The following is a 26,942-nucleotide window of genomic DNA, read 5'->3' on the forward strand; positions in this document are numbered from 1 at the left end:
ATTTGTCTGATCTGAATTCACTGAATAACGTCCGTGTATGGGTAATTGTTAACTGGGTTACAAAGCTCTTCTCTTATTTGAACCAAACTGACAAACGTGGAGCTGAAACGATGTCAGATTGTTGCAGACGGAAATGCAGATATGAGTCCATGAATTATAAATGAACGTCTTAATTCTCATCTGGAAACACTTGAAAAGACTTGGGACCTTCGAGCATTTTCTGACGTGTTTTTCACTGCCTGTCGTATGTCTGTTTTTTTGGCTGGTGAGTCTAATTAACCTCATATTAGTATTATGGTGACAACAGGAGAAACTAAGCACTGAACGGGCTTTGGTGTGGCAACAGCCATTGTGTGGCGCTAGAGAGAGAGAGAGGCTACCAATTATTTGTTATGTCAGAGTTCACACCCTGAGAGCTTCATGTAAATGAAACAATGAATGTGACTAAAGGCGTAGTTCCTGTTGCCAGTAGGTGGCGCAATGACTAGCTCTGCAGGTTATCATCTTGGACCAATTGTCCCATAAAAGAAGAGGAAAACGAATGGAGAAGGGCAGAAGAAGTCAAGGGTTCCCACACCCTGATTGACATCAAATTCAAGGACTCAATGTGGTGACACAGTGCTTCGCCCATGATGGTGTCAACTTTTATTGATTTGGAACAAGCTCTGTATCTGGACAAGTGATTGTCTTGGTCAAAGTCAGTCTTTAACCACCATTTTTGATCACTATTTTCTTTTGGTGAGACAGAGATCTTGGAATTTGCGTTTCTCAGGGATCACGTCGTCATTCGTTCTCTTGCTTCTCTTAACTCGCTCGTTGCTCTGCATGGAATTGCACATTTGTTCTACGTAGGCCTAGTCTACTTACATCAAGCAATGCAGGGAATGAAACATGAGACATTTACGTAAATATCAACTCAATTCCTTCACCTTTCAACAAAATTCAAGCACTTTCAATGACCCATGTCTTTTAGGTTCAGTTTTTAAAAACTTTCAAAGGCCTTGAATTTATTTTTAAAACTTTCAAGGATTGCTAGGGCCCTTGGGAACCCTGGAAGTCTGTGTGGTATTCCTGCAAACATTTTGGCCACTACCATGGTTGCAGCGATAACCCGCATAGAGATTAGAGGAAAGTAAAGGTGGGGTAAGGGTCATTGTATCGCCTTAAACCTTGGTCAGATTGCAATTTTTAGAGGTCCTGATGTGCACACCAAGTTTGGTAAGTTTTGGGAAGAAAAGGATGATAATTATATATATATAAAAAAAGAACAATCAGAGCAGATACAATAGCTCCAGTCAATGCTCAGGCCCTAATTAGGAGAACAGTGGAAACACCACAGGTGAGGGAATAATACATCTTCTCACTGGACAAGTTAGAGACCATATTTATAATATCCTAAAGCACAACCTGTGACCTGTTGTGTAATATACTTAGAAGTATTGAGCAAACTGTCTTCACAATTTGGGAATGACCACTTTTGGTACATGATACAGTCCAGCAATACTGTCATCTCCCACACATCAGGTAACTAACCGTCAGTAACAGAGAGGGAGCTTATTTAAAACACACGCACAGCCCACTCACTTGTGCACTTCATATTATAAAGGACTGTTAAATATAACTTGTCTCGGCTTGTTTACATCTGACTCTCAATTCCAAAAGTCAGAGGAAAATTGAATGAGACAGCAGTTAGGAGGAGTTACGATGGTGAATCTGCAGTTAAGTAACCGCGCCGTGTGCACATGCACACAACACGGGCAGATATATGGTAATTAAATTAGAGGTCAGAACATGACTCCTCTCTTCGTCTCGTTCCTCCCCCCCCCCCACGCCAACCATCCCATAACGCCTCTCCTTTTCTCTGTCATCGTTCCCATAGCTCCTTTGCTCTAATTTAATCAAATCTCATTAAACAGTCAGACATAAATATAGAAGTGCATTCAAAGTATTTAATTACAGACTGAAGTTCCTACTGTACGTGTGTGAGTGAAGACGACATACGGACAGACAGATGGTGACAGCACGTGGGGAAAAAGTCACGGTCGTTACAGCGACAGCAGTAACTGACCTGAAGTGAAGGTTTTTGAAGGTGAAGTGTGTCTCGACGATGCCCGTGGTCTTCACTCTGGTCCTCAGGATGTCCTGCTCTGTGGGCTGGTAGTCTGGGGCACCAATCCGATCTAGGCTGTCTAGGTAGCTGCACAGAGACACGCAGAGAAAACACAGACTGTGAATCAGCAGTCATTTACTTCTAGGTTTGGATTTCTTCACGTACTGTAAAAACTGTGTCAAGGGCAATTATTTCTCCAAATATGTTGTTAGAGAAAGGTTAAAACATCATTTAAACCCAACTCATCGGTAAGTCATGTAAACATGAAGCATTACATCGATTCTTTCATCAGTAAGTAAATATATTGACTTTGTGTCTGGGTCACTTTAAACGTCATATGGAAACACCATCAATTCAGTCATTTTAAACCATATATTTAAAATAACATTCATTTAATCACCTTCCCTTGAACAAAATGTGACTGGAAAAAAGAAAACAAAGAATCAAAGAAACAAGCAATACATATTTATTAACCCTATATTTTAACCCTAACCCTAACTCAATTAAAAACGATACGATAACAGAATAACAATAAAAATGTGGCTTTCAAAAGTACCCAAAGTCACTTATGTACAACATATTTGAAGGCATTCTAGTTAAATTAATAGATGTTTGAAGACATTAAGAAAAAAAAACCGATATTAAATTTAATTTAATTAAAAGAGCAGTAATACAAGCTGTGATTAAATTATGCACCATTTGTTTCTGGAGATATAATATTACATACAATTAAGTAAATATAACAAATATACAATTTCTTTGACTATTCAAATGTAAATTTTGTTTTCATCAGCTTATGCCACGATATTGATAAAATACTAATTTTGAGATGTTTTATATAATGAAGGATAAAGATCCATGGCTTGTCTGGTTGAGTGATTATAAAAATTGTAATTGTGCCAACTCAAAATTCAAAATTTTATTTTTTAATACGTTTTTTACATCATCTGAACAAGATCAGTTAACCAGACTGTTTGAAAAGAGAATTTTGAGTTGACACAACTCTAACTTACAAGTTTGTCCAACAAAATAATATTAGTTGATCTTTAAAAAAAAAAAAAACTTGCAATCTTTTGTTGGGCTGTAAACTCAACAATTGATTGCATCAAGTTGCCTTGAAATTTTGAGTTTTCTTAATTTTTATTTATTTATTTACAGTGAACATAATTTTTACGTGAAATAACAATGTGATACGCTCTGTGGTGAACTCTCTAAAAAGAGAAGACGAAAACAAACCAGGCACAGACATACGAGTATCACCACAACAAATATCCTGACAGTGTTGATGACGGGGATCAGCACACGGTCACTTCTCTCAGTGGTCTTCAGTGTCTCCTGCTGACGTTTGCCTCAGACTGACCAGAACCCTTTCCTCATTTCTTAGTCTCGCTCACACTCGTGGCTCCGAGGGTTTTCTAACCTCACATTTGCAATGCACTGTACGTTAAATGTACAGTTACATGTAACAGCTCAGGTGGGACAAATCTGTTACTTAACACACTCAACACAGTAAGACGCCCACTATTGCTGCTGCCGTTAATAATTAAAGAAAGTGTGCTACTTTTATTCAACACAGTTTCCTTTGCTTTTTTTTAGTGAATGCAGATATTGTCTCTGTCCTGAGGCCTAAAGGTCAACTGCGGATCAATCTACTAATCTATTCGGTGTTCTACTCTTTTAACCAATTATAGATAAAGACATTTGAAATAATCATTAGGTTTTATTTCTTTTTTGTTGTCTTTTGGCTGCTCCCTCACTAGAGGTCGCCACAGTGGACCGGCACGACACTGGATGTGGCCACTCAACATTGACCAGTGGGGATTGGGTACCTTGCTCAGGGGTATCCCAGCCCTTGACCTGGTGGGGGCTCGAGCCAGCAACCCCTCAGCCTCAAGCCAAGTTCTTTTTCTGCTTGGCGATGGGCTGCTGCCCTCCAGAGACAATCATTGGTAATAACTACACATTTGTTCCATTGATTGTCTGATTGGTAGCTCGTCTCTGTTAACTGAAACAAAGCCTGTGCTGCTTATTCCCCTTATGTGTTTTTGTTAACTTTAAGTGTCTGTAATTGAGTTCTGTTTTGTCTCATTAAAATATACATCTTCCTCATCTCCTGTCCTACATATTGAAGGAATAAAGGTGTATGACAGTCTAGAATATACTAGGCTGATGGTAAAAGGAACTGGTTGGTTTCAAAGTACAGACACACATTGAATGATAAGAAGGACTGATGTGGGTTAGATTGGGGTTTTTGGTGAAGGAGACAACAGGAGCTGAGAAGGAGCAAATTGATCAGCTAGACCCTTGATTTATATTCTAAACTGGTCTAAATTGGTCTTGTTCATGCAGCCCAAATCAGAGCTAATCAGAGATCTGATTTTTCCAAAGGTGACTCTAAACATATACGGAGGTTGTTTCACATGTGATTCTGATCAGATTTGTTACAATCAATCTGCTCCGATAGGTCAAACAACAACGCTGACTGAGACCCAGAGACGGAAGTTAATTGGAGATGTGTTAAATGATCGTCACAGTGGAAAACAGTGGTTAAAAAAACTGGATAATGTGGTTAATTCTGTTGCATTTAACCCTAAACCAAAACCATTGCAGCCCACAGAAACAGGCACAGATTTCTGTCGTAGTAGTTGAGTAGTTGTTTTTGCCTGGGTGTGGGCTGTAACTATAGACATCCATGTGGAAAACCGGACTAGACCTCGTCAATTTGGACACACGCAGATCGGATCTGATCACATGTAATTATATAATGTCAACAGTTGGTCAGGAAGATCAGATTCTGGTCAGATATGCTTACGAGTCCGTTTTTTGCCAAAGAGAGATCTGTCCACTACACTCTGACTGGTGATTTGGTGCAACAACATCTTTAAATGTACATACAAAAGGGTCATGATGATCAGGTTAAAAGGAAGTCAAACAATAGACAGAATATCTCTTCATGAAAGCAGCCCACGATTTAATGGCGTAATGATTGTGATGTAAACAAACACAGTAGGAACCAGGAATCAGATACACTCCCTGATTGACGATGGTTTAATTGACTCTGAACATACCATTGTTGTCTATGACTGCTGATCTACTATAATTTTAACACACTACCTTCTCTAAAGTTTACAGAGAAAATATCCAGTTCTCTGAGGTCAGAGGAGAATGACCAGACAGGTTTAAAAACCCTGAAACTCTCACTGTAAGAAGAGAGATGAGAGGTTCTGGGTTTCTTTTCCCCTCAACAAAGTCTACGCTTTCTCTCTCTTTTCCTATTAAGAATTAATAAGTGGTGGAAATATGAGTAGGCCGCAGTGAAAGTTGCCACTATTGTTGGGGCTTATAGATTTCTGTGACCTTTATCACCACAGGTGGTCAGACCTTTGTGATGTTTGAATGGAGGCTGTCAGCTCCTCAATGTTTTCAATGCCCAGTCACTGAGATACTGCCAGCATTATTTCATGTATAGAACCCCTGCCCCCCAAATGCCTTCCCTACAGCCTGATTTCTAGCTGGCAATCTATTTGTGGATGACGACATAAATCTTTTTCCCTCAAAATTAACATTGAGCATTTTTACTCAATATTACTCAACTCACAAGTGAGGCACCACAGTCATGGTTTATGCTTAAACAAGGACTCAGGAGCCAGACACACAAAAAATGGATGTTCGGCTCATAAATAGGCTCAGATAAAGTGTATATGATTTCCTAAACACATGCAAGTTCATTCTGTGAATTGCGGCACATTGACTAAAAGTGGGCCCCTTATATAAAATCTGTAAATATAACTGAGCCAAAGATTGCCTGCAATTTATCTAAACAATGTAATCAATCAGCGCACCAATGCCCTTCTCCAACCCTTTTTGTAATGGCTTTGCATATGTGTATGGAAAATGTGGTTGTTGTATTTTTAATGGAGGCCAAGTCCATACAAGAACTGTGCTGCTACAAAAGGGTACGGGGGGGACGTGAATTATACGCACTGTATGTGTGCATTGTGGTAAATAGGTCAGTGCATTTGCACAGAAAAGAGGAGAAAGAACAGTGGCTTGAGGGAGAACTGGCCCCTCCACAGAATGAGGCTTTTCTGCCTTCTATGTAATAAAAACACACATTACACGCTCGCACAATTACGACCACTATACCACACAAATGTTTCCTACTCGGGATGCAATGGTGTAGTCATTTCCCCCCGCCGCCAGGTAATAAAGCGTGTTACCAATTACATAAAACCTTTTCAAGAGAGGACGAACTCTGGTCTTTAATGTTAACACAGGCAGCCTCACCTTTGTGGTCCACTTGGAAGTTATGTATGTGTGTGTGTGTCCATTATGGTACAGTACGGTATGTTCTGGAGCGGTAAAGCCTTCGGTCAGGCTGGTGTTACGACTGAGAACAGTACCTTTAATACCTTTACCTTGCTAGGTGGGGTGTGGGCTGTTCCCGATGGCTGTACGAAGACATTGAATACGACTAGTCCTGGGCACGTTAGCGGTTAACGCATAATGCGTTTCCATGACCGGAAAAAGACGCCTGTGACGTCATGTTTACGTGACGCCAGCTTGTTAAAAATGAGTCTCTAAAGTAACGCAAAAACTATAACGCTAAACTAAACCGCTACAGTTCTACTGTAGGCTCGCTAACGGCGCTAAAGTAGCTAGTGCAGCAAACGGAGCTAACTGGTAAACGGCGCCTGGACTCCGGTGCCGCGGCACGTAAACATGACGTCTTTTTCCGATCAGTCATCATGCAAACGCATCATTCGCTAACATGCGCAAACGTTGACGCCTTAAATACGACAGAAACACCAGTCGCAAGGGAGTGGAAGTTTTCTGTCGCCCAATCAGCTGACAGTCGTGGGTGGAGCTTTTTACTCTGGTACCCCAAAGGAAGGGTGCCAAAAAAGGAACCTTTTTGGGGCTGGCTATTTTGGCACTACTAATGGAAACGCAAAAAATATGTACCGTACCAAACTTGGTGGAAACACGACTTAAGATTGTAGAGGCTGGGGCATAGTATGTACATAAAAAGTGGACATAGTCTTTGGGTTTGCCAGTTGAAGCAAAACAGAGAGTGAGATTTTTATGAATAGCCACCAGGGAGCAACTCCACTGGTAGACACTGTTCTGAGGGCTAATGGTTTTGTATGTTATGCTCCTGTTAAGCGGAAAACAGAGACTGAAGTACAGCATAAACGGCACGAGTGGACACCAGGGTGATTGACAGGGTTCCTCATCACATGACATGATACCAACAATATCACGATGCAACACACACACACATCAATATATTGTAAGACAATCACGATATCTGTCTAACTGATGAAAACTAAACATTAACATGAAAAGTTAAAAGTGCAGGATTTCTCTATTTATTCACAATATAGAGAACAAAGTGCATCAAGTCTATTTATTGAATATGGATGTGGCATCTCATTCATTTGGCAGCGATGGTTTACTTTATGAATTCAAATATAGATATTTTCCCTTGGCGTATCAATTACGAAGACATATCACCAAATCGATATTTTGACCCACCCCTAATTGGCACCTGGTATCATCCAGTAGGTCCCTGGTAGCAAAACATCAACATGGAGACAGTCAAATCGCGAATCTTGAGACTTCATATTCTCATATGAGTGTCGTTACAACAGTAGTTACTACGTGGGCTTGGCATAGTCTAATTTCACATTGATCCAAGATATTCATTATTTCTCATAATGTTTCACCCTATTGCTTCATGGTTGAGCTGTGTGCAGAGATCTATCCCCTGCTCTTCTCTCTCATCTATTTAAACTGATCCATCACATTTTTTTTACCTTCCTTTGATACCAAATCCTCTCCTTTTGTCATTTAACTCTCACCTTTTCATGGGATACGACTCTGCTAATCCCCGACTCTGCTGCGCTGCCGCCCTGAGCAGACAATCTCAGCTTCAGTTTCCAGCTAAGTGTTGGCGATATGTCTCTGCTGTAACTAAATCAGGGTTTTGTGTCTATGAAAGCAGACGGTGCGGCCACATGGCGAGTTATGTAATCGGCGCGATTCTGAAAAAAAAAACACGTAACAGCGGTCACACAGTGGCTGCCATGGCAACCGTATCTCCTAGAGAAGAAACGACCTTCTTGACGAAAATGCATAACTGACACGTGACAAATCGAAGTCTTAAACACTGACGCAATCGTTTAACTTTGGGTAAATGTAATGTCTGAAAAAGAAGCACACACACACACACACACACACACAACATAAGATTTACACTGTTATGGTGACTTTTTGTCCCCATAAGTGGATATTACACAGACCACACACACACACAGTGTGGTCTGATCATGTGATATCTGTCCTATCAGCTCATTGGCTGGTGAAGCTGTTCTGCTCCACAGGCCACAACATAATAGGAAGTGTGCATCAATCTTTAATGTGACATTTAACACACACACACACACACACACACACACACACACACACACACACACACACACACACACACACACACACACACACACACACACACACAGAGTGGATGTTGTTTACGTTAATTGACCACATGTAAATGTTGACAGGAAAATGTTTTCCCCGACTCTCTCTTTCACCTCCTTCCTTTCTCTTATTGTGATTCTTGCTTGGTTACTCGCATTAACTTTGTAGCCTTTTAATCATTGCGATGTCACACTTAAGTCTTTCTTCTTTCCCTACATCCTTTCCTCTTAGTGTGGCCATTTTTGAGGAGGCTAACGTGCATAAAAACCTGAAAATGCAATTGTGGCTTAGTGCATGGACCCCATGTGTTGGCATTATGGCTCAATAGCGCCCCCAAATGAACGGTTTGTGTGTCTCTCCTCATGCTCTCATCCCTTCTCCTTTTCATTCCATTAAATATTGACTCTACGTTTGCATGTCACTTGTTTCAATAGCTAGTAACTCACTTTCACGTCTTTTTAACACAAATATTTAAAAATGTATTCTTACTTTTGTCATAAAAAGCCCACTTGTGTGTCACATGACGTGCAGTACAATACATTGAAGCTAAATTAAGTAGTGTACACTATAGAGTGTGCACTTCCCACAGAAACATCAATAAGTGACTCCTTCCATCATCTTGGTGCAAGTTTTCTTTTACGTCACTCAGTAGTTTTCCTGGATGTATGGCGCACAATTACATTAGGGCTACATGCACTAACATGGCACTTGAGAGTAATGTCTTTTCCTGCTGTGTTTCTCCCCCCCTCTCTCTCTCTCTCTCTCTCTCTCTCTCTCTCCGCCCACACAGTGATTTACTGAACGTAAATCAGGCCTGGCAGTTGTTAGAGCGATCGACTGTGTGTTCTGATGGTGTTGTGAGTGAGTGATTGCATGTGTGTGTTTTTATAGTGGCTAAAAGAGATGTATTGATTGATTTTCTTAGAAAGTTAGGAAAAATGCAAGGTAGGGGGAAATACAGACACACACGCACACATGTGCACTACAATGCTAAAGTAGTGCTGTGATAATCTGAACGGACACAGCGGCTGGGGAAGTCATTAAAATTGGACACAAATTTGAATTAGTTGAAGAAATTACAGGTCATTTTTGAAAAAAAACTAACAGTCCTAACAGGTCTATAGTATATGAATTGTATTATTTTCTATTTCACAGGGGAATTTGTTTATTTTCATGACATTTGGGTAAAACATTTTCTATATTTTTTCCAGTTTATGAGATAATCTGGAGCACACTGGGCACATTTTCCTCTTTTAATGGTAAAATCCTGGACAGAACTTGAAGTTAATCATTTAATTTGTTTAATAATAAGTTAGAGTAAGTGTTATGCATGTCTTTGAATATTTACTTGAATCCTAAAGTTTAAGGACAATAAATAAGAGCAGTATCATCTTCTTGATATCACGTGAAGGCAGCATAAACTTAGTAACTTAGTTCCAAGTTGTAAAGTGCGGGGTGAAAGTGAGTTAGTAGTCAACGCACACAGATACACAAAGACAAAATGAACACTTGTACGTACTACTGCGCTGAGTCGTTGAGCTGGTACTCGCGGGCGCGGCTGAAGCACTCCTGGATACCGGAGTCAGACCACAGGCGCATCATGGCGGACAGCAGTTCGGCGGAGTAAGGCTCCGTGTCTTCCATGCGACTGACGACGTCGCACACCATCTTAGCATCAGCCTACAGGGGTAAAAATAAAGAAGAAGCATATTTTCAAAACTCCATATACAGTCGGTTTAGCCTAAGATGAAGAGATGGAAAATGGGATGGAGGTAACAACAATGACTGAAGGCAGTGGTCCATTTTCTGCTTGGTAAACCTAAAGTGTCATTTAAAACCCATGTGTCATTGAGTCAGTGATAGATGTAAAACAAATTGACTACAGTTTATGGAGAATCCTGAGTTCAAATTGCTGCTTTTGATTTCCACGTATCTTCAAGAAAAAAGCTTGATGATCTCAAATGGAGCCACCTGAGTTTGGACAAAGATCTGGCACTGGCCGCCTCGGGGACAGAGTCTGGTGGTCTGCACCGAGTAACCCTCGCACAAACAGGCAGACAGATTAGCCGCTGATAAGTGACATAACTTGGAAAAGAGTCGGCGTCTTGAAACGTTAAGCTGCTGAGGTCATGTGATTTGTAAGGGTTCAGGGGAAATCAAAGACAAAGCCACAAAGCCACAGCACTATTCAAAATACATTCACTGATACTAACCGTTTAGCCCATATTGATGCTTTTGGTGTACTTTAATTAGTACAATTGGTCATTTTTGTATGTTTATACAGCACCAAATGTGATAAAAAGTCTCGTCTTTTCATGGTTTCTGAAATAATTCCCTGTTCAATTTATTAATGCGCCATCCGGTGTTTATGGAAAATCCTTCCAGCCACTTAGCTGTGAGTAAACCTGCTGCAAGGATCCCACTTAAGACGCTTTTCCATTATACAGTTCTACTCAGCTCTACTTGACTCGACTCTACTCAGTTTGGGTGTCAGACACAGCGTTTTCCATCACGTCATAGGTAACTGTGGGAAACTGCTGTGACGTTGTTTTATATGCGACCACGGTGTATTTTTGCGGACATCGGCCATGTATGCTCACTATAGACTATATAATATGATTGTGACTATACCAGTGTCGACACTCAGTGGCCGACAGTCTGTCGACGTCACATTTTAGTATCGGCTCAATTCACTTGGAACCTCACCACAGCAGGTACTAAACAAAGCACCAGGTACCAGGTACTGTCGCTAATGGAAGACCATAAAAACCGAGTAGTGCCAGAACTGTAAAATTAAAAATCCCTTTTAAATGCTTCTCCCAGTACCATCAGCTACTCTGAATCCAGCTGTTCTTTGCTACTTATCGTTAATTATTTCTGTTCCAAACACTGGCGTTCTCCAATATGACCGTTCTTGCATATTACACTAGTTAACATATGCAAATAATTAACCACCAAAGCTGATGTTAAGACCTGGAAAAAATTGACCTGAAATCATCCAAACATAGACACAAAAACACACAAAACAGTAAAACACCTAAAATGAATAGATAACACATTCGGACCTGTGAGGTTTTTATAAGTAGTAGCAGCAGCAGCAGCAGCAGCAGTGACCCACAAGATAAAGTGCTTAATTAAAAACATCTGTTTTACTGCCATTTTATAAAAGAAGAAGAAAACTGCTGAGTGGCCTGCAGTGCTAAATCTAGAGATGAGAAATGAGTAAACGGTGTGAGTCGGTCCTTTTACAATGGAGTCCAGCCTGAAGACATCCACGAGTGCTAGGAGGTTCTATTTGTTTGTGTTTAATGACAACTACTTACATTTTTGGTGGTTGTTAGTGGCATAATGCCTATTATTTGTGGAATTTGTTATTATTATTATGGTATTTAATTATATTCTACTCACACTATGCTCATTTTTAAGAACTCCTGAAACACAAAGTGTATAAACCAGCATTTAAATGTTAAAAACACTGGTGCTTTATGATACATGGACCACTATGTTCTCTCCGTCTTAATTAAGACAGATTTTGCAAATATGTAAACATACAGCATGTCATTAAACAGTTAAAACATATGTGATAGCAGCAGTACTGCCTAAGACACTGTTAAGTCAGCAAAACTGAATTAAACAGCATCTAACACAAGTGAAATCAATACAACATACAGTAGTGCCCACAAACTCCACGACTGCAGCAGTATATAGTTACACCTTACGCCATAAAGGATTTAAAGCTTTTTTTAATCTGATAAAGCAGCGTATCATTGGGGTCAGTGTTGCTATTCCTGCTCCTGTAATTGTATCCACGCGTCACAATCACATTTCCATCAGCACTCCTTTACAGCTTAAATTACAATAACTGAAGGCACTAATGTGTTTGAGTTCCCACATTCCGCAGAAATTAACGCACGGGGCAAAACAATCGAGGGGAGATAATAAGAGATTACAAGAGTTTTGGGGGGGATTTGACATGTGGGATTTGATTTGGAGTGCGCTTTTGTTCCAACTCCAGCTCCAAGCTGATTGGAAGTCACGCAATTAAACACACACACACACACAATACAATACAGGGAATAATCCAGGGAAAAGACACACAAGATTATCTATGTAGAAAGTTGTCAACAAAGGAACAACACACTAACACTAACCCTTATCCTAACTCTACCCTTCAACATATGGACATTTCTGTATCGTTTTTCCACTTCAACTCCAGAGCTCCAAAAAACCTATAATACCTATAATATATCTATTGGATTTATTAATTTATACAACTATACTTTATATAACTGTACAGTGGGCCTCCTTTTCCTTCCCAGAGCTCTGCCTAAAGACGAACCCTGGTCTCCTGGCTGACAGACCTGGACTTGAACCACCATCACCACACACACTGGATCAGTAGGCCTGTGCCTACTGAGTTTAAACCTCCTAACCCTAACCCTAACCCTAACCCTAACCCCAACCATAACCCTAGCCATAGCCCTAACCCTAACCCTGCCCTTCAACATATGGGGGACATTTCAGTATTTTTTGTATGTGCCCCCATATGCATTTATTGTCCCTCTTGACCGCCCCAGGTCACTTTCACACTGTAAATATTAATTTAAATAATGTACATATAGTGTAAAAAAGCTCAACAATACCTCGTCATCAATCATCTCCGGGACTCTATAACTGTATGAAGTCAAGGCCACGTGACGATGACATCCATTCTGTGATGATGAACCTTTTTACAAAGTAAGCTCCCAAGCTGTTTAAATAATATATAGATCAATGTAAATAAATATAAATTTCCTCCCCCCAATGGCTAATAAAAAAAAGAAAAGGAATTGGGGTGAATAGAGGTGTTTTTTGAGGTTGTGAACCCGAGTACATTCCCTCCATAACGTAAATAATGTGTCCAGTGATCACACAGACACAGGGATGTGTTTTATGGAGGAAACAAAATCCATTTAGCAGCAGAGCCAAAATCCCCTTATGCCTCTTTCTGACACCAAAGTGACAGCAGAGTGAAGAAAAACGGAGACTTATCAGCAAATGGTTGTTTACGTCTGACAACTTTTCATCTGAAAGGTGATGTGGTCACAATCGTCCTGATGGTTCTTGAGTTGAGGTTTTGAATAAGGGCCAGAAAAGTGATTTCAGAACAACAGAGGTGACCTTTAACCCTTTAGCCAATGAAATACGTCCAATAATAGAATAACGACTTGATAAACAAAGCAATTATTATGTCTTCCACTGTATTGTTTTTGAATAATGAATAAATAAGGAGTACACGACTGTGTTTTCCCCTCAAAGCAGAGAAAAAGCAGGTCAGTGCAAGGTTAATGAAAATCACAAAGCACTTACTTAAGTTTTTCCCCGATTCATGTTTTTCCCATTTCATGTTAGGATATGATAAATAGACTCAGAAGCATCATTAAAGTGCTATAACACCGCCCTGTTTCCATCTGTTCGCCGCCATGTCGAAGACAGCCCACGGCTAAACTACAGGTGTCAATCTTCTTGTCATCTTTAGTCCTGTTGCTGTGCATTAAGCATCTCCGCAGATCTGTGCGCGCTCCTCCCTCTGAACCTTAGAGTACCAGCACATAATAGTCTTTCACTCAGTCATTCCTCATCATCAGTGTTTGAGTCCTTCTGTCTGACCTCAACGCTTTTCCTTCACATTTCCTCTTCCTGTGCTCGCGACCACATTTGTTGTTTTTGTCCTTCTCTGGCATCAGGTTTCTCCTTCCTTCAACGCAATCGTCTTTCTTCTCTCGCTATCAGATGTTCTGTCTTGCCTCTCAGAACCCTTTCTCACCTACATGAGCTTCACCATTTTAAACTCTATTGTCGAGGCGTGAACGTGTGCGAGCAAAAGAAGCATTTAAAGGTGCATTATGTAATAAATCTAAAGCAACTGGCCATAAAATCCTCAGGAATAATGTTCATATAACAAACTGAACTCACCAACAACAACAGTACAGCCAAAATATTTTGCAGACTGCAAATCATGTTTATGTTTTGCAATCATGTTTTGGCATGTGGCGCCACCTACTGCCGTATACCAATCATTGCAGTCAGTAGCGTCTCAGCTGCCGAGCAACCACGGGTTGCCAGTTACGTCAGAAAACAAAACCTAAAAGACCTCGGTATTTTGAATTTGAATGTAGTTCAAACTTTTTTAATCCTGTTTTAATTGTATCCTGTATCAGGATTGGCGGCTGTGCTTTGCTGTCGACTGACAATGCTGCTGATTCAGTTTAATGTGGACAGAGCGAGCTGTGTACATGGCTGTGGTTCAGTCTCACAGCGCTCATCGACGAGCAGTTTCCTCCCTGTACAGGTACGACTGAATAACTCTTTTTTAATGAGGTTTTATTTCTCATTTTGTTTTGACAGGTGTGATTTTGCCGTCACTAAATTACATTTTCTAGGATTTTATTGTCCCTCATATGTTGGAGGTTTCTGTATTAGTTTTATGGATGTGTGTGTGTTCTTGTATTTATTGGAACTGGTTAGGTTGAGGTTTAATAAAAGGGATAATGCTTTGTTTAGACTAGTCCAAATGAATGGAAGTCATAGAATGGCTGCTCAATCTACTCTATTTGTGTGTGTGTGTGTGTCTGTTTGTCTTTCCTCGCGGATGAAAGACTCACTAACTATTCACAACTGCTCAATTGCTCGGACGGTGAATAGGCAATCACCACCACCACCATGAGCATCATCATCATCTTCTTCCTTTTTCTCTTTCCTTACATCTGCTGCTGGATTCAATAGACAATCAGTGCACCCTGGTAATGATTGTTGGACTTCTATGTTATTGTCTGAAATAAATGAGCAGTTTAAGTTAACTACAGTATGTCTCATCTTTCTTTCTATATATATGTGATATAAACGTCTCAGTTCCATAACACTATGTGTGTGAATCCCCCTTCATCTGGTCTATATTCAGCTGGTTTACAGGGTGAGACTAACCAGGAACTAACTGTTAATTAAATAGCCAGTAGGGGGTGATATTGAACTCATGGAAAGAGGGAAAATGAGCCTTAATGGTTAATGGTCTCAATTTCTGGTTTCAGGTCTTCTTCAATAGGATATGATGTCAATTTTGCAGTGCTGGGCACGTTAACGCGCTAATGACGAGGGACGTCATGTTTACATGACTTTTCTGTTAAAATTAGTTTCTAAAGCAGCGCTTAACTTAATGCAGTACACAGGTACGCTGCTAATGTGTAGCACTGCTCTTTTTGTTTAATAAACAGACCGCTCCAGTCGACTGTAGGCACGCTAACGGCGCTAAAGCAGCTAATGCAGCTCATTGAGCTAACTGGTAAATGGTGCCTGGATCGGGTGATGTCACACGCGTCTTTTTCCAGTCAGTCGTCATGGAAACACGTCATGCCCAGCACTACAATTTTATAAATAATTTCAATTTATATATACATTATTTCCACTCTTTGTGTGAGTGGATAGGCAGCTTGTGTTGTTACTGTGAACTCTGACTTCAAAAAAAACCATGGCACTAGTCAAGTCAAAAATAGGAGTTCACTGTCCACTTTTTAAATATGGTCTTTGTTAACCATTTTTAGAGAGGATGAAAAATAGTCTGTACAGTGATGCAGTATTTAGCACTGGTGCCTCACAGCAAGAACATTCCCAATTTAACAGGGACATTTCTGCAGTATGTGGAGTTGAGCTGTTCTCTCCGTGTCTGCGTGGGATTTCTCCGGGGACTCTCCAGCTTCCTCCCACACTTAAATAAAACACTCGCAACAATAGTTATAATAATTGGAGATTGGAAATTAAATTAATGTGTTTATGTTTGTAAAAGTCAATGCGAGTGGTTGTTAGTCTTTTTATGTTGGTCCTGTAATTGGATGGAGACACCTGGGTCTACACTGCTTCAATAGGCTTGTCCATTCAAACCCTCGGTCCTCTGAGAAAACATATGGAAACTGAGAGTGGTGGTAGCAGCCCGTGATTTGATCCAACAAATGTGTGTCTTTGTCATCTCAGAAAAGTAAAATTAACAAAACACTACAAAGATGTAGTGTTTGTTAATTTTACTTTTCCGGGTTGTGCTGGTTTGAATTTGTCATCCCCCGCTGTTTGGCCCAACTCAGTTTGTAAATGACTATGGAGACATCTATACTACTAAATTTTCAGTGAAAAATGCGCAAATTCTGCTCCAGGTCCAACTGTTGTCCGCACTACCACAGCATTTTAGCGCCGCAAAAACAGAGACGTTTAAAAAAGAAACTCTCGTTTACAAATCCAACATAACATCCAGTCGTATGGATGTTGCCTCTTTTACACCTAGCATTAGAGTGTGTTTTCTGTGATCAGATAGCGCTTCATCACATGTATTCACACCTGGTATAACACGCGTCTCCAGTGTCCACATCAACATCCGATTGCTCTCTAATCATCCTCCCCTTACGTCACCTCCCCTTCTTCTTCTTCTGCAAAGACTTCCAGGAGCAGACTTTAGCGTCACATCCTGTGTGTCCCCATAATCAGCAACAACAGTATCCACACGTGGAGTTGTGCTGTTGTATGAACACCTATTTGGTTTTCGAAGCAGCGGAAGAAGTCGTCTTCGTCAAGTAGAAAAACGACGAAAGCCGCTTTCCTGTTAGCTGCACTAAGAGCCATATTCCTGCTTGCGTACGTTTGGAGACGATTTACACGTCTCTTCAACCTGGTCCCAATGTGTCTCTGACCACCTCAGGAAGTGGTTTGGCAGATCAGATAACAGTCCGTTCTCAATGTGTCTCAGGTGTATTTAAACATGTACTTACAAGTGGTCAGACGCTATCTGATTGCTATCTGATCCAAGTGCCTCAAGCTTCTCATGGGACCCTCGAGTTGTACCGGATGAGTTTTCTATTTGAGGCGATTCACCGACCACCTGCTGTTTGTGTTTGTTTCGTGGATGAGAGTTCTGATCGTCCACTGTTCGAGGCTTTGTCTGCATCTACATTTCTACAGTTGTATTTGAAATCTCTAATTCTTAGTTCTTAGAGTCATGAAAGGGGGCCACACTGACACTGGTCAGGACCGTCTCCGACAAAGCCACTACGACAGTGACAGCGTCCATGACACACATTTCAACAGAAGTCCACAATCTGATTTTGCGGCCTGTGGGGACACTGTGAAAAATCCAGACGTGATCTCTTTTTAAACATTAAGCGGAAGAACCTCTCTCCATCTGCGAAGCGTCAATCCCCGTTCAAGAGATTTGATTTGATGTAAATGTGTTTCAGCGAGGACCAAAGCTCTGGTCCGGCTTCCTGATGCTCTGTCCTCTCTGTCAGCGGCTACACAGCGCCTGATAAGGAATGTGTGTGTGTGTGTGTTTCCAGACAGTGTGTGTCACAGTTTAAGTGCTGGGCAGTGGGCCACAGACACACTTCATACTCACAGCCAATGACAGGGACACTGTTTTAACAGATATTTTGCTTGATACACTCAGTATGTCTTTCTCTGTGTGTGTGTGTTTGTGTAATGAGATATTTAAGCCATTGCTCTTTATTTTACTATGCAGCCATCCTTATTATTTATTCCCAAATCAAATTGAAAACATGGTAACAGTTGACCTGCAGCCGTTAAGGGGACATCTTTTAATGACTACCTCATTTAATCTCTGTCATTAAATCATTAACTTTTATCTAAAGGAAACCTAACACACCTCTGATGCGTGTTAAAGGAATTACTGTCAAAAGACTTTTATCGACTGCTCATGTGATCACGGATGCACGATATCCGATATGCTGATAAATCGGGAGTGCATGAGCTAATAACCGATACCTATACCGTTATATGTGAAGGTCATCTTGTCTCTTCTGTAATTAAATAAACATCATATTTACACAATAAATAAATGTAACAATGTCCAATAATACATTTTAAAGCCAATATCTACCAATACCGATAATATGCAGATGATATTGTGCTGCTCCTTGACTTCGTAACATGGCTTTCAGTGTTATGTCACAATAAAGATTATTATAATTGTTGCTATTATGGCAATTTTAACCGCAACAGGTAAGGTTGAGATCACTCTTCAAGTGTGATGTTTGGATTTACTTTACGACGTCAACCACAGAAACAACATTTATGAGGTGGACTGCAGCAGGGGCTCCCGTGTGTTCTCTGACTGTTCAAAGCCCTTTTGAGGCAACGCAGGCTTCTTCTTTACATCGTGTTTTACAAATGAAGTAAGTGTGAGAAACTGTGACAGTAACCAGACACTTGACTGCATGTAAATAAGATGACGAGCTTCTGCAGTTTTAATTTCGGAGGCTGCTACGGGAATATGAAAATCCCGTAAGACGATCTAGTGACGCATTCTACACGCTTAGAAATCAGGTATTCCAAAAGGGTTCTTCTGCAAGGGCTGAGGTTCTACCATGGAACCACCCAAAGAAAGGGTTTTTCAAGGGTTCTTGGTAACACTAATGGTTCCAGTAAGAACCACTGTGATACAGAGAACCCTTTAAAACCCCTCTCCTGAATAAAGGGTTTTAAAAGGGTTCCACCTGGAACCCGCCAAAAGGGTTCCAGGTGGAACCTTTAAAAAAAGGTTCTACCTGGAGCCAAAAAGGATTCTGCTATGAGGATAAGCTAAAAAACCTTATATGGTTCTACTTAGCACTTTTATTTCTAAGAGTGTAACGCACATTTAGTATTGCAATGTAAATGCAACACAGTACATAAGTACAGCACCACTAAGTGGCACTGGTATGAAGAAACAGCACACGCTAAACCTTACGATGCATGAAAAAGCATACAGACAATGTACAGTATGTGATAATGTGTGTTGACTGTACAATACATGTTTTTTCTCCCATCCTTCCACTTCGTGCTTCTGTTTTTGAATTGTTGTGCTCACTCTTTTAATTCTTCATCCTTCATGTCAATCAACACCCAGCAGCTCCTCCCTCTGGCTGACCTTTATAATAATTAATTCAGAGGTTTGCAAAAAATAAGTCTTTAAGGTAAACACGCACTCAGACACACTTGTGACTTCACATACTGTACACGCAGCACCTTTCATCTCATGACAGCTACAGCTGCAGTACATCTGTGTAGCTCTCCATTTTATTACTTCACCTCATTACCATCTATTTCCCCCTCTCTCTTCTTCTCCTCCTCCTCTGTTGTCCACTGGCACACCCCTCCCTCCCTCTCACTTCTCTGCATCACGTGACTCTCAGCTGCAGTTGCCATGGTGACCATCGTCATTTCCCAGGAATGCATTCATGCCTCTGATTCTTTCTCTCTCTCTCTCTCTGCCCTTCCCATCTTTTCTGCCGCACCCTCCTCCTTCTCCTCCACCATCAGCAGCATCATCACTTCCTTCAGCGCCCTCTTCCTCCCCTCTAATTTCCCTCTCTTCCACCTCCTCTCCCTCCTCATCCTACACATACTGTAGTGCAGGCCATCGATGCATTTAAAATGATAGACTTTACGCATCATCTCTTCGTTTCAATTCAACTCCTGCTACAGATATAAATGTCAGATGCACTGCTGAAGCATCCTGGAGTAAACAACCACCACCCTCACACCCCCCATCCCTGGCCTCTGCCACTCCCTCCCTCTCTGAAGCAGTTGCTAAATAATGGAAGTGATGAAATATTTAACTGTTGTTCGGGCCCTCCTGTAGACTGGCCCAATGGGTCGCTCACACACAAATACACACACATGTATACACAGCCTGTGTGTGTGTGTGTGTGTGTGTGGTCCATGTTTTGCTCCAGTGAAACTTCCATTGCCACCCAAGGCATCCTGCAACCACACCCAGTACACCACACACACACACACACATGCACAAACTTGCTTTCATATGTTAGTGAGGACACCTCATAAACATAATGTATTCCCTAACCCTAACCCTAACTCTAACTCTAATTCTAACCCGAAAACCAGGTCTTAATCCACCAAAAAAAAAAAGCACTTTAAAGTTGTTAATCCCAGACAAAAATGTCCCCACAAAGGTTTTTTGGACCTCACAAAGAACACAAATCAAGATGCAAGGACGGATCATACATAAGCACACCGAGTATGTGACTGTGTTACTAAAAACACTGTGTATGCAAAGATGATGCAGGGGCAGGACAGCATATTCATGAGGCTATTGTCCCCCACGCACACAAAAAAGGAACTTGTCACAGCAGCAAAATGGTGGATTTGTAACCGCGGTTTACAAACGTGTCTTCGCCAACGTGAGATGTGGTGTATTTGCATGTTTCCAGCCGAGCTATAATAAAGTCAGCCTTTGTATTCAAAGCAGGAGGGATGTTCCGTAAACAGTTACCCCCCACCGGTCACTCACTGTTTCTGTCTCCACACACCTCCTCTATACTTTGATATATATATAGACACTGTATATCCTTTATTCAACCAGGTAAAAAGCCTTGAGATTAAAAATCTATTCTCCAAAAGTGGGCAGAAGAAGAAGAAGGCAGCACAACAACCTGGTCACAGACACACTGTATGATACAGGAGGATCAAGGACAAATCCAATTCTGATACAGGTGCAGTTTTCTTTTAAGATGATCATGCAGATAATTTAGAAACAGTCGCATCCACCAAGGGAGTTTTCCTCTCGATGCCTCAAAATCGACTTACGCTCCCTGACAGAGATCAGATGAGTCTGTAAGTGATTCCAATGTCGGAGGAGCAGCATATTTAAAAGTCTATAAAAATCTGTTCCTGAGCCAGAGGTTAATTTCGATCAAACAGGCCTAGGCCACGCTGCTCGGCACTGTGCTGTGGTCTCTATCAGCTTTTCTGTCCTCTCTTTGTAAATGTGTTTTTTTCTGTGTAATCTGCTGAACTTGTTTTCTGTACATGCAACACGTCATGAACGTCTGTCCGTCCTGTGAGAGGCAGCCCTCCTCTGTGGTTTTTACTCCCATTTTTTTACCCTGTAAAAGGGTTTTCTTGCAGCGTTTTTCCTCACTTGATGTGAGGGTCTAAGTACAGAGGGTGACTGGACTTGAGCACCGCAGCCAAACTATAAATAGGCCATATCTTGACACATAAACCACATTTTTATATTCAAAATAACACATTTTCTCCTCAAATGATCTTAAAACTGCGTTGCGTGACACAGGAAAGCTTTTATTTCTAGTTTTTACTTCAATCGTGTGTTTTCTCCATAGACCATACATTACGTAGACGCCTCATGATCACAAGGATATGCTCTCTAAGTCCCGCCTCCATCTTGCAGACTGACCCTTCTTGTTTGCTCTTATGCTGAATAAAAAACATCAACGTAATAGTCGACTTTTAAAAATAAAACGTCGAATCAATTTTTTCCGATAATCATTACCCCTCCCTAACAGGCAACCTGGAGACCAAGATGGGATTGAGATGTCCTTGTTTCACTTTGGCAGAGCTGTCATGTCTTTCACAAACTCAGATTAGAAAACACAGTTTGTCTCACGGGGCTTGGTAACATCCTCTGTCCTTAGACCCTTGGCCAGGGAAAATACCCTTATAACAGGGAAAAAGAAAAAGGTAGAAACCTTAGGGAGAAACACAGATGAGGGATCCACTCCCTGGACGGACAGATGTGCGGTAACTCAATGCTAATCGGTCAAATACCTAAAAACCAAGTGCTAACGGAGCTCGTGTGAACCTCGCCTCAACTCTACCCTTGGCACATGGGGGCAGCTCACACAAAGATAAACAAGTGAGGAAGAGCTGCAATATTTAGGATAACAAGTGGTTCCTATGTTTGGGTGTTGGCCCTCGGGGCAGTTTAGCGGGCTAATTATACACATTATGAATGTGTGTATTGCTGCCTGTGTGTGAATGTGTGTATCTGTGCCCCTGCTGTCATGCATGCCAACCATCAGTGGCGTGGACTCCCAAATTATTATGTTTGTCCATCATCTGTGTCGCAGCCAAGTTTAGAAGTGCTGAGAGCCATTTTGTCCCTGTGACTTTCTCTGTGATTTGGACAATGTTCCCATTTGTATTGAACCATATTTTTTATTTTTAAATTGGCTTAATTGAGATAAATTTGCGTTAAGTCAAGAGCTGGTACACAAATTTAGTAATTCAATAGGAGATATCAAACTGTGACACATTTGATTACACTCTGCACATATTTATGTCCATTTATAAATAATAATAACATGATTTTCTTGGCTGGAGACTTCAACAAAAAAAAAATCCCAGTTGGAAAGATTACTACTAATAAAAGCCTGAGCTGTTTCATATCTGCTGATGCAAAGTAGCTGTAAAACAAAATAATGAAAGGAAGATACTGTAAAATGGATATTAATTTGTAGATTATTTAATTGTTTAATTGAATTTCCTTCGTTAAATGTACGATAAAACATACTTTTTTGTGTAAGACCAAACTCAGTTGTTTCATAAAAGGTTGATGTGTTTCTTGATATAACATGCCATTTTTTGTCTGCTATTGTGTACTAATAAATGTAGAGATATAATAATAAAAAATAATGAAATGATTCTTAAATAGGACTATATTGTAAATGGCCTCCCTTGGTTGAATTCCAGGGAAATAACACATGAATTTCCCCTTATATATCCCATCAAAAGCACAACACTTTTACTAGAAATGTCAAATCAATGCAGTGACAGTAGCATGAATCTGATGTATCTGTGTTTGCTGAGTGAGAATCAGAAAGAGAGGGGAGGGGGTGAGGGATGGAGAGAATGAGAAAAGAGAAAATAGAGTAAGGGTATAAAAATGACAGGGGCCCTCGGTTCAGCCAATGGGACGTGAACAAGCCGTGGCCAAAAAAGCCACGCCATCCAATCATGTGAAAGACAGGCGGTCAGGTGACCGCATTGCTACATTTTCCATGGAGGTAGCCGGCTAGCCTGGTTGCTACGGGAACTGGTTGGTATCCTAGAGACTAGCAAAAGGGGCTTATAGAAAATGAATGGTAAAAAACCCAGAAAAGAGAACAACCAAAAAAAAACCGGAGAGAATCAGAAAAAGAAGAAGAAACCTCATCTGATATCTGAAATCAGAGGATTCACATAATGTACAACTGTGTGTGTGTGTGTGTGTGTGTGTGTGTGTGTGTACTGTATGCACTTAGAGTTTTCTGGCCTTTGAAGATAAGTGCTGTTCAACCACATTATCTTATTGTCACAGCTACATGGAGAGACAACAGACAGTGCTTCATTGGACAATAAATAATGACACTCAACACCCACACACACACACACACACACACGAATGCCTAGTTTTTCCTGTGTATGTGTGTGAATCATCCGTCTGTGTTTGTGTCATCACACGATGAGTTTTCCTTGAAATGCCCTTTTTTTTGGAGCATAGTCTTTCAAAATGAGTCACAAAAACTGTGAATGATGAGATTATATTGCCATGTTTCACACCTATAGAGCGTGACTCTGTCCCTATGAGCCGCCATGTTGATAGCCTAAATTGTTTCCCAACATATTGAACATATCAGAAATATTACAATGCCCCCAGGCTTGCTTTTTTTTTACGAGTTTGCAAAAAGCCCGGAGAGGACATTATTCCTGCAGTATCCTGACATCTCCAACTTCCTAATTAACTTCCCTTCATCTTTACTCCAGAGAGTCACTGGAAGTTTACAAGAGCCTGGAGGGAAACAAACAGACGCAATCTGGCTTTTTCAAGAACATTCAACTCCGGAATCTACCGACTGAAGATATAGTGTTGTCGTTACTTGAAGGCTAAGTGCTGCATTAGCATGACGTTAACTTGTAATTTGTTCCTATCGCTCTGTTGTGAGTGATATAGGAAGAGCCCAAAGTATGGATTCCATATACACTTCTTTTGCATCCTCCATTTTGTTTCTTCCATCTCTTTGTTCAGTACAATGAAGAGGATTAGCTGTTGATCAATGGCTAAATTTGGGTGTCAAATTTTACCAAAATTCCTCCTGTTCCTCTGTCCGTGAAGGAACAAACATTCTATAATATATATAACACAGGAATGTTATTCATCCTTAGGTGTAAATTGGGCCGTGTATTGGCAAGGATATGACAAGACACACATCCTGATACAGGAGTGATAATACGAAATACCTACGATGTATTGGAACTAGTGCTCGGCACGTTAACGGTGTTAATGCACATTAACGCATGGCGGGTTTCAATGACGACTGAGTGGAATAAGACGTGCATGCCGGGGCACCGGAGTCCAGGCACCGCTCACCAGTTAGCTCCTTTTAGCGCGCCTACAGTCGAACTGGAGCGGTGTGTTTATTAAACGAAAAGAGCAGCACTACAAATCAGCATGTGTACTGCGTAGGTGTGCCTCTGTTTTTAAAGTTTAGCGCTACTTTAGAGACTCATTTTAACAATCGGGAGTCACGTAAAAACATGACGTCACATGCATCTTTTTCCAGTCAGTCGTCATGGAAAGGCGTCATGCGTTAACATTGACGCAAATAACACAGTTAACGTGCCCGGCACTAATTGGAACTCTAATTTAAGAAATCTTGCATTGTAAATATCTTGTATGCGCCAACTAGTGGTCAAAGGCTTCAATACACTTAGTAGAAAACCAGCGATTCAGAGAATGAATACTGGAAAACACTATGAAATATTGTGAAATTTTTCTGACTAAAATGAAATTGCATGTGTGGGTGAAAAAGAGCTCTTCTCTGTGTGTGTGTGTGTGTGTGTGTGGGATTGCGGATCCCAGTGAGTGTGTGACAGCCAGCCAACGTAAGGTGCACACAGCCATAAAAAAAACGCTGGCACTGACTCGTCTGGCTCTGACACTCATTGTAAGCCCGATGATGAAACTGTACTACTGTGTTCGAGTAGTGTGTGTCAGCAGCCTGTGGGCGCAAGCTACTGCAGAACAAGAAGACGTGAAAGCAGCAGCAGCAGCAGTGGTGATGGTGATGGTGGTGGTGCACTACAGTAGCTGCTCAGCTGACTAGGCGTATACACACACACATACATGCATGTTTGTACATCTATTCTTCTAAGAATAAAGCCTCATCTCTAATAACCATTGTTAAGCAGTTAATGCCTATCCTTAACCTGAAACCTTAAACCTACACCAGGGGTCTCAAACTGGCGGCCAGTGAGGTGATAGAATATAATATATGTTTGCTAGCAATGTATTTTATAACAGTAATAATGGTCATAATTATCCCATTATTAAATCTATCATATACAACATTCAATTACACGTATAAATACACTTATTAGGGCCCGAGCCACGAATGGCAGTGGCCAAAATGGCTACTGGTACGAATTTTAATTACAGTTGTGCACACTATCATTTATGTAATTTAAAATAAATGTCTGTTTTTGATATGAATACATTAATTTTACATTATAAATAGTATTATTAAGTATATGTGTGATAGTGTGAACAGTTTTTTTTTCTTGTTCTCTAGGCCGGCCGCCTCTTGACCACAATAGATGCGCATTGGCCCCCAGGTCATTGAGTTTGAGACCCCTGACCTACACCTTTAGAAATAAAGGTGCTAAGTAGAACCATATAAGGTTCTTCGGCTTGTCCTCATAGGAGAACCCTTTTGGAGGGTTCCACCAAGAACCCTTTTAAAACCCTTTATTCAGGAAAGGGGGTTTTAAAGGGTTCTCTGAATCAAAATGGTTCTTACTGGAACCATTAGTGTTACCAAGAACCCTTGAAAAACTTTTTCAGAGAAAAGTTTTTCAGAAATTGTTCCAAGTAGAACCTCAGCCCTTGAAGAAGGAACCCTTATTTCTAAGAGTGTAACCTAAATCAACTCTTTTATGCCAGAAAGTCCGAAAGAGGTCACACATACAAGCACACACACACACACACGCACACACGCACACACACGCACGCACGCACGCACGCACGCACGCACACACACACACACACACGCACACACGCACGCACACACACGCACACGCACACACGTACAGCATCCATCCTTATTTCCCATTTCCCTCTTTTGCCACTCAGTCCATTTACTCCTCTCTATTCAAACTCCCCCCTCCCCCTCTCTCTCTCTCTGTAGGAAGGCAGAAGAATAGAGAAGAGATGCAGCTATGGACAGAACGAGAGAGAAGAGAGAGAGAGAGAGGGAGGGAAGTGCTGAGGCGTAATACTGTGCATGAGAGAATTGACACAGGACTCACTATAGCTGTGAACTCACAAAGAAGACCACATCAGCCCATACAGACATCTCAAGTCTCTCTCTCTCTCTCTCCTCCGTCCTGCAGCACTTTCTCTCTCCATGTCACTTTTTCGTCATCATCATCGTACTCAGTCTCCAGATCTGCTTTTATCTCTGTCGCCAACACCCTCAGACTGCCACAAGGCCTGAGAGTGTGGAACTAGAAAATGGCTCATATACAATGATAAAGA

The 26,942-nt window shown here is 41.0% G+C and overlaps 1 protein-coding gene across 1 annotated transcript in view; it reads right to left on the minus strand.

The window, feature by feature from the left end:
- Positions 1 to 26,942, minus strand: part of LOC310931055 (guanine nucleotide-binding protein G(o) subunit alpha) — a gene marked incomplete at its 5' end in the record, with an annotated part of 99,928 nt that overhangs the window by 20,295 nt on the left and 52,691 nt on the right. The window contains 2 exons of the mRNA XM_083894135.1: positions 2,069 to 2,197; positions 10,113 to 10,273. Coding sequence (XP_083750261.1) covers positions 2,069 to 2,197; positions 10,113 to 10,273 — 290 coding nt within the window. The remainder of the gene's footprint in view (positions 1 to 2,068; positions 2,198 to 10,112; positions 10,274 to 26,942) is intronic.

Source organism: Microchirus variegatus (assembly GCF_963457635.1).
Source record: "Microchirus variegatus genome assembly, chromosome: 8".
Lineage (NCBI taxonomy): Eukaryota > Metazoa > Chordata > Actinopteri > Pleuronectiformes > Soleidae > Microchirus > Microchirus variegatus.